General features: G+C 46.7%; 1 protein-coding gene across 1 annotated transcript; it reads left to right on the top strand.

Moving 5' to 3' along the window:
- On the top strand, window positions 1-6,143 carry LOC124647079 (E3 ubiquitin-protein ligase UPL4-like). The gene is made up of 14 exons (XM_047187070.1): window positions 1-351; window positions 1,119-1,229; window positions 1,322-1,438; window positions 1,519-1,677; window positions 1,789-1,923; window positions 2,252-2,383; window positions 2,477-2,598; window positions 2,703-4,800; window positions 4,905-5,240; window positions 5,331-5,411; window positions 5,498-5,566; window positions 5,662-5,790; window positions 5,889-5,972; window positions 6,078-6,143. Exons 1-14 carry the CDS (start codon window positions 1-3, stop codon window positions 6,141-6,143), a joined length of 3,990 nt encoding a protein of 1,329 aa, XP_047043026.1.
- Window positions 6,144-9,192: the final 3,049 nt, after the last annotated feature.

Raw genomic sequence — 9,192 nt, 5'->3', positions numbered from 1 at the left:
ATGGCGGACGTGCTGGCGTACCTGCCGTACGTGGTGCCGGCGCTGGCGGACAAGGACCATGGCGCCGACGGGCACCTGGCGGCGCTGGAAACGCTCTGCGTCGCGCTGCCCTACGCCTACCCGGACCTTCTCATCGACGTCGATAAGGTCGGCTGCTTCGTGACGCGCCTCCCGGCCCTCGTCTCCGCCGCCGGCGCCGACCAGGGCAACATGGCCGTCCTGGCCGCGCAGGCCATCGCCGGGGTCGTCGAGCAGCTGCCGGAGTGGGCGGAGAGCTTCGAGAAGAACGGCGCCGTTCAGGCGCTCCGGGACCGCATGCTCGCCGTCGACAACATGGAGCTCGCCGAGAAGGTAAGTGCGTAGCCGTACGTGCTTAATTAATTTGACCTAGCATCGCATATGATCGCAAAACCCACACGCTTAAACCCTACTACTCCGTCTTTTAATAAAGTTTAACCAAATATATATATGAAAAGGCATCAAAATCTATAAGATCGAACTTATATTAGGAGAACCACTATGAAAGATTTTTTCCATTATTAGATATTGCAAGGGTTAATACATTTGTTTTTATACATGGTCAAACTTTATGAAATTGGGCTTTGACTAAAATTATATGCAACATAATATGGGTTGGAAGAAGATTCATAGCACTCCCTCCGCCCTATGAAACTTGTCTATGATTTATCAAAATTTAAATGTATCTAGATATGTCTAATTTTGATTAAGACAACTTTCTGTAGGAAGTATAGTATTTGCTTAATTGGCACTAGTACTATTATTGTTAATAACGTTCTTGCCTAGTACTTACTTACATGGCTAAGCGAATCAAGAGTATCTAATGAAATTTTAATTCTCTTCATTTACTTTCATCAACTTAGTTTGATATTGCTAACATTCATATGTAGTACATTATTATTTGATTGGAGTACTCAACTTTTATGAGAAAATTTTAAATTACTACAGCTTTGTCAGCATCTAATCTTAGCGGTAAAATATCATTAAGAAATCCATGCATGTTTGTATGTTTTGCACAAAATAAAGAGAGAAGCTAGACAGGGCACAATAGAACAATTTCTTTCATATGACAATTCCTCACTGGCTTTTGCTCTTGGCAGTGCCTGTTAGCTCTGAAGCTAATATGCGAGGAATGCCCGCACCAGTGCCTCCGCCACGGCGTCGCCGCGGCCGTGCTGCAGTTCTTCGACTTCTTCCCCACCAATGAGCAGGTCAGCCACCCTACCTTTTGCACGGCCCCGTCCTGCCGTAGACCCTGCGCAAACCAGACGTGCTCACAGCCTGTTTGTTGAAATACCGACAGAAAGTGGCGCTCAAGATCGTCGCCGAAATCGTCGAAGAATGCGACGAGGCGGACGTGCCCAAGGCTATGGAGGCCGCTCCAGCGCTCTGCAACCTCCTGCAGTCATCTGACAATACGGTACATGTGTTTCTCGTTATTATTGTTACAGGCTCTGCCTGTCTTGTTCTGTTCTCATCGATCTGTGTGACCAATGTCAGATACAAAAGTCGGCCCTTTCTTGCCTGTGTATGATCGCCTCCAATGCTCACGGCAAGGCAGAACACATGGATATGCTTTGCGAGTTGAAGGTGGTCGACACGGCCATGAGGATGCTGGAGAAGGATGGGTGGAAGACCATCGGTGATGAGAATTTAACTGTATGTAGCATGATCCTCTCCTCTCTGTGGTTGCCAATTTACATTTTTACCACTGCCCTTGCCTTTTCTTAAGCACATGAGGATTCATGGACTAATCGGTGTGTCTTGCAGGGCATCCTTGGGCTGCTAAAAAATATTTCTTCAGCCTCAGCAAAGGCTGTGAAGTCCCTTTTCGACTTGGGAGTTTGCGATTTGCTCAAGCAGATGATAACTTATTACAGCTCCTCGCAGAGTAACAGTGACAAGGTACTATACCTTTTCTCTTCGGGTTTTTTTACTGAACATGCACAATTTTAAGGTCATACCTTCTTTTAAATACCAGAACTACTTGCAGCGGTGTTCTCATCGAGTTATGCACTTAACATGTGCCACATGTTTATGACAAATTAGACCAATTCGTGTATTTTTGGAGAGTACAAGAATTGCAGCCTTTGGATTTAGTTTATATTTAAAGAGCTATGAATGTGCATCTGATATATCCCCAGTACAATAGATATGCGAATGACCTCTGCATCCATGGTGCTAGTTAACATTTTGGTGAAATGTCTTGACACTATTCATTTCCAAACTTCAGTTGCAGATGCTTGTGGAGCTCATCAATCAGCTTATGCGGCCTCTTGAGACATCCGACGCTCTAAAGAATGCCATCGTAGAACAAAATCCATACCTTGACCAGCTTTCTAGCATTGTGACACTTCTAATACAGGTATGAGCCCCTCGACATACATTTCAGTCGGTTAAGAAAAGGAAGTGACGCTATAACTGTCCTTTGACGTACAAATTTCTGCTCTCAACGTAGGTTGCAAAATGTGGTGCACTATCATCAGTTTGCTACACATGCATTGTCCTCATCGGCAACATTGTTGAAGTAAGCACACCTGCTTTCCTGATTGAGTTACAGAAGACTGCAAATCTCTCGAGGTGAATTTCTGCCACAGTTTATTGTCTTTTGAAGATGTTTATCGACTAAACGTATTTCATCTGGCATGTTTCTCATGTTTGTCTTTTTTTTTCTTGTATATCAGCTTTCTTATGTGCTTGTTGGCTCGGAAGAAGCGCCATGTCGTGTTCGAAACGCTCAAAATTTCAAAGAGCCTCCTGAAAAAACAGCATCAGTTTTTCTTTGAGAGCTTTGACAAGGAGGGTGTGAAGCATGCGATTGATGCCATACAAGCACAAGAAAAAGATAGAAACTCCAATCACAAGTTGAAAATGAAAAACAAGATGCAAGAACATTGTGTTTGCTTCAATTTAGACTCAGATGCATCTTCGACAGATAGGTGCAAGATTGAGAATAATGCTATCCTGAATCTAGCAGAAGAGATAAAGAAAAGCTTCTCTGTGGTGAAAGCAAGTAACAAATCTCCATACAGGTTGGGATGCTTTACTACATTCGTCAAAGGATATTTTGCTAAGTTGAATGGCCATACAATGACAACCCCCACACAGAATTTGGATCGATGCAGAGAGTTGTCTGAAGTTTCGAGGAGATTATTATCGGATAAACTTCCAAGTACCTCTACTTTTGTGTTTGCGAAGAGCGGATCAGCCAAAGATTTATCAGATTATCTCTGCAATGTGGCATACTTGAAACCAAATCTCAATAATCGCCAGTACTTATTAGAGCGGGCTAAGGAGGTGCAATGTCGACTGCAGAAATTTGCTCATTTGGCTCTCGAGATGTCCAATGAAAGCTCTGTGAAGCCCCTTGAGATTTTGGTGGAGAAGCTCCTAGACTCTCTGCACATGTCTTATGACAGTTTTCCTGTCATATTATCTCATCATAAACAGTCTACTCGTGAGAGCACGATGATTCCTCTGAGGCATTCAGGAATCGAGGATTCAGAATCACTGCATATAAAATTTGTGAAGGCACGCAGAGAGAAAGAGTTGCAAGGTTATGGCGGTGTTCTCCCTATTCCTATTTCTTCAAAGCCAGATGCAATTGAAGCAGACCTTTGGCCTAATATTTGCTCTCCACGGAATCGGCAGGGATCCTCAAGATTGATGTTCTCTTACAAAGGCATACAACTCAAGTCATCTGCAACGATTTTTGAGTCACTTGTCCATTTAATGAACGAGGGAAAATCTGATATAACGCTTGACCAATCTTTCTGGAAAGAAGTACACAGAATATCGTATAAGAGAAACAAAAGCAAGAAAATCTCTACTTTGAGCTCCTCTGATGCTCGGTTATCTGCTGTGCATGAAAAGCTTGAACAATCACTGCTGAAGGACCCATTTTTCAGTGCCATGTTCCTTGGGAAGCTTCCTGGTGATGTGGATGAATCTGATCCATCCTACAACTTGTTGTTCACGCTGAAAATTCTTGAAGGGCTTAACCGTTTTTCATACCAACTGTCAATGGATGAGAAGATACGCTTATTTGCAGAAAGCTGCCTACGAGATTTGGATGATATTAAGGTGACAATCTCTCCAATCCCACAGCATCAGTTCACAAGTATCCTTCTGACCAGTAAGCTGGAGCTGCAAATGCAAGAGAGCTTGTTTGAGGTTGGGCTGGTACCCTCATGGTGTGTCTATCTGGTGGAAACTTGCCCCTTCTTATTCTCCTTCAATGCACGGTGGAAGTACTTCTGCCTGACTCTGCATCGCTCATTCATGGGAGATGACACAAGTGATCCAGATTCACCAAACGAGGAAGATGAGGCAAGTGATGCTTCAAACGAGGCTGCTAATAAAACCAAGAAGTACAAAGTAACACGAGGTAACATTCTTGAAAGTGCTATATCAATGATGGCCAAACATGGGTCAAGCACCAAAACCATTGAGGTGGCATTTGAAGGAGAGGCTGGGACTGGGCGAGGCCCAACCATCGAATTTTACTCTACAGTTAGCCATGAGCTTCAGAGGTTTGGGCTTGGGATGTGGAGAGGTGATAATGCTAGAAAAGCAGAAGGAGAAACTGGATTCGTTCATTCTAGTTTTGGGCTCTTTCCACAGCCATGGTCCTCAGAGGTCACTTCATCAAGAGGGATCGAATTCTCTGACGTGGTACAGAAATTCAAGCTTCTTGGACATATTGTAGCGAGAGCGGTTCTCGATGGAAGGATCTTGGACATCTCGCTCTCAAAAGCATTCTACAAGATCATTCTTGGACAGGTAACTTTTTTTTAGCAATTATCCAGATGTATGTTTATCTCTTCCCTTGTCTTGTCTCAGTTGCATCTCCTATGTTCTGATCATGGATTGTTATTCGGTTTTAGGAGCTTGATATCTACGACATCCCATCATTTGATCCTGAGCTGGGCAAGACTGTAGTAGAGTTTCAAGCCCTGGTTAAAAGGAAGAAGTTCTTGGAGTCATCTTCAGAAACGACATCCAATCCCTCTGCAGATTTGTCATATAAAAATGTGAGATTGGAAGATCTGTGCCTTGATTTTACTCTTCCTGGAAACCCAGAATATGAGCTTGTTCCTGGAGGCTCAGACAAGATGGTCACACTTGACAGTTTGGAGGAGTATGTATATTTGATAGTTGATGCAACCTTGAAGAGTGGGATTGCCAAACAGATAGAAGCTTTCAAGTCTGCATTTAACGAGGTAAGTTTGGCATTGAATATTCATTAGAACAAAATGTAGTTCATCCTTTTATGGAGAGGACTGGTACCGATCGTTTCAAACAACTTGCAGGTTTTTGTTCTTAAGACCCTTAGAATGTTCAACGAGGAGGAGATGGAGCGCATACTTTGTGGTGAACATGATGCTTGGGCTGTAAGTATATTTCTCAATGATTCCTTCCTTCAGTTCTAAAGGAAGAGTTTCTTTGTCATGGTTCTCACTTTGTACGATTCTTGCAGTCAAGCAAACTTGCAGATCACATCGAGTTTGATCATGGCTATGATGCGCACAGTCCACCAGTTGTTAACGTAAGTAGAAGGCAGTCACAGGCTCTCAAATACTTGTTCTTTTGAACCCCTCATAATAAACTGAAATCCAAATAATCAATAACGTATTGCTGCAGTTCCTGGAGATCCTAAGGGAGTTCGGAAGAGAAGAGCAGCGGGCGTTCATCCAATTCTCGACTGGTGCTCCTACGCTCCCACTTGGCGGCCTAGCTTCACTCAATCCAAAGCTCACCGTTGTGCGAAAGGTTTGTGATTGTTTTCACACAAGGAACTACTCTACTCTAATAGTACGGAAGCCTAATATTCCGATGAAACTTACCTGAACATGCATTGTTCCCAACAGCAATGTGATGGCTGCGTTGATGGTGAATTGCCAAGTGTCAATACCTGCAGGCACTTCATCAAGCTTCCTCCTTACTCCTCCAAGGTACCACGAAAGCAGACCCTTCCATTTATTTTTAGTTGTATATTTCAGCATCAACGATGCAAACTCGGGACGATTTCTCACCCTTCTGCGTTTTCTGGACCGCAGGAGATAATGAGAGAGAAGCTCAAATACGCTCTGGCCGAGGGTCTAGGCTCCTTCCATTTATCATGACAAGCAGCGGAAGGGTAGAAGCACCATTTACATACTAGATTAGCTACACCATTAGCCACGGTTCCAGAGGAGAGGAATCGCATGTCTGTTCTGATTTCATTTTTCTGACCAGTTGATGTTTCCGGTTGGGGACAGTTGCTAGTGATGCAGCTCCAATTTTCTCCCCTCCAGTTAGATCAATTCTGTACATTGCTGTATATGTGTACGTTATATCTTGACACCCCCAAGCTGGGACTGTACTGATGCTGTTAGATTATTTTTAAAAAAATGTGTACAAATGACAACTTCTGACTTGAAAACAAAAACTGATGTCTGATCAAGTGTTAGTGAAATTTGTGATAATCTGTTGTGATAATCTGGAAATATAGAATATACACTACCAGTTAAGCTTGTGTAATCTGAGAGCATGGACAGGTACACTATGATCAGGGTTCCGTATGCATAACAAATCTGTATACGCTCTGCTATAATCATTTTTCAGAGAGCAAAATGAACACAATGAATCCAAATTTCAAACTCTGTATCTGACAATTATTTCTACTTAAGAGCACAGACTGACACACCAATGATCAGGGTTTCCATATGCATAACAAGGCTGCATACACTCTGATATTATCATGTCAGATATAAAGATGGAACACGGCATATTGGTGGAATTTGTGATAATCTGGAAACATGGAGTATACACTATCAGTTAAGTTGTGTAATCTGAGAGCATGGACTGGTACACTATGATCAGGGTTCCGTATGCATAACAAATACTTATGCGCTCTGCTATAACAAAGTGAATCCAAATTTCAAACTCTGTATAACAATTATTTCTACTTAAGAGCACGGACTGATACGCCAATGAGCAGCGTTTCCATATGCATAACAAGGCTGCATACACTCTGCTATTATCATTTCAGATAGAAAGATGGAACACGGCATAATCACTGTACAATCAGGAGCACACCATCAAAACAATTCTGCTACGAATACATCATAGCTTATTTGCCAACAGTGCCACACAAATTTGATAACATATCAGAATGAATTCAATCAGGAGCCCACCATCAAAACAATTCTGCTACGAATACATCATAGCTTATTTGCCAGACAGTGCAACACAAATGTGATGACATATCAGAATGAATCCAAAATTCAAATGTATAGATAGATAGAGATATAAAGCACCATCAATTGATGTTTTTGCGCCACAGTTAACTCATCCACGGCATATAATTTAAACAACACTTTGTAGAAGACATCCCAAAAGATGTAAATGGAACTACTGCTTCACCACACAGTCTAACAAAAAAGTAGCTTAACTGACTGAAAATCCAAAAACTCTGAATGTTCCCTGCTACAGACAAAATTCCTTGCTTCATTTGAACACGAAACCTCTTCCATTGCCTCCTCATTTCCCCAAAAAAAAGAGTAACCTGCAAGGAAAACCATGATACTAGTGAGTAACACAAAAACAGGAAGTCTGCAATGTCATGCAGCAGCATACAAGAGAAACTGCATTTTCAAAGATGAGCAGAACAAACCTGAGTGATTCCCCCAACGCATAACAAGCTACAGAACATCTTCATCAGTGCCCAGTGTGCACTCTGGAGGATCAATCGGAGCGGCCACCGACAAGGAGTAGGAGAGGCGGAAGCTGACCAGGTTCTCGATCAGCGCGCCGATCTTGGCCGTTCCTGAGAATGCCGTCTCGGCGTCCACACTCTTCTTGAAGATCACCAGAGCAACTGAAGAACTCTCTGCCCTGGCTTCCATGATAGGCCCAAACTGGCAGAAGATCTTGATAAGGTCTCTCGCCGGAGGGACGGCGTTCTTACCGGCGAAGTTCAGCACCAGCCCAGTCAACAAAGGTTCATCCTTGAGGTGGCCACCACCATTCTGCACCTTCGCTGAGGGGTGATGATCAGCACTAGCCCCCGCGCACCTTGTCAAGACACCTGGGTTCGCCTTAGGAGTGTTGCGTCCAACTCTGCGGTTCACCGGCGGTGACCGGGACATCTGTCGCGCCGCCTGGCTCATGAGCTTCCCCATCTTTGTGGTCATCTGGTGAGACAGGGGCTGTGGGGTTGGCTCGTAGTCCTCCAGCTCCATGCCATCATCCGTGCCGCACTTGCTGCACCTTGAGATGCTCCATTTGTCGACGACGTCTCCTCCCTTTGCCCTTCTTCTCTTGGCACTGCGCGGCGTGGCGTCCATGGCGCCGTCGTCGATGCCGAAGCAGGCCGTGTAGACGGGGAGGCCCCTGGCGCCCCTCCAGCGGGTGAAAGCCCTGAGCTGCGCCGTGGCGACGGTGAGGTCGACCCGGTCGGCCCCGGCGAGCGGCTCCAGGGCCAGCTCGGAGAGGTACCCGACAAAGGCCTCGCCTTGGAGCGCGTCCCTGGCGAAGGCGGCGTCCACGACCGCCCCGTGCGCGCCGCTCCGGACGCCCGCGTTGTCGATCGCCTGCCTCCTGGCGACGCCGTCGCTGATGGCGCACTCGCACGCCAGGCCGGCCTCGACGCGGCGCGCGACCTCGCCCAGCGCGGCGTCGACGGCGGAGGCGAACGGGGACAGGGTGGTGCCGCCGAACTGGGCGCGGCTCTGGATGGCGGCGAGGTACGGGAAGCCGTCGCGGAACGGGAGGAGCGCGGCCTCGTCGGCCACCCACGCGAAGGACTTGTCCCAGAAGCAGGCGACGAGGGCGGAGCCGCGGCGCCGGCGCGCCCCGAGCGCGAGCGCGGACGCGTCCGCCGGGTCGAACACCTGCGCCGGCCACCACGGGTGGCCCCGCACCTTGGCCCACACCAGCCGCGGCGCCTCCGCCAGCCCGCCGCGGTCGCCCTCCTCGTCTTCCTCGAACGGGCAGTCGTAGTACAGAGCGGGCGCGTCCGTGGCCGCACGCGCGGGCGCCGCCTGCTGCTTCTTGGCCCGCCGGCCGTGGAGCAGCTCCGCCACGTCCGGGTGCATGACGCGGAGCCTCGCCGAGCGGCCCCCGGCGCTCCCGTGGCACTCGTCGACGTTCTTGGCAGCCGCCGCGCCTTCCTCCGGCGCCATGTGACCC

This window comes from Lolium rigidum, chromosome 4 (assembly GCF_022539505.1).
Source record: "Lolium rigidum isolate FL_2022 chromosome 4, APGP_CSIRO_Lrig_0.1, whole genome shotgun sequence".
Classification (NCBI taxonomy): Eukaryota; Viridiplantae; Streptophyta; class Magnoliopsida; order Poales; family Poaceae; genus Lolium; species Lolium rigidum.
Note: the sequence above shows the minus strand (reverse complement) of the source record. Positions and strands in the feature narration are given on the sequence as shown.

Excerpts from the sequence above, each read along its gene's own strand:
- LOC124647079 (XM_047187070.1), top strand. The coding sequence starts at position 1 with ATGGCGGACGTGCTGGCGTACCTGCCGTACGTGGTGCCGGCGCTGGCG. Across the intron at positions 352-1,118 it reads ACATGGAGCTCGCCGAGAAG|TGCCTGTTAGCTCTGAAGCT; the intron begins GTAAGTGCGTAG and ends TGCTCTTGGCAG. Across the intron at positions 5,791-5,888 it reads AGCTCACCGTTGTGCGAAAG|CAATGTGATGGCTGCGTTGA; the intron begins GTTTGTGATTGT and ends TGTTCCCAACAG.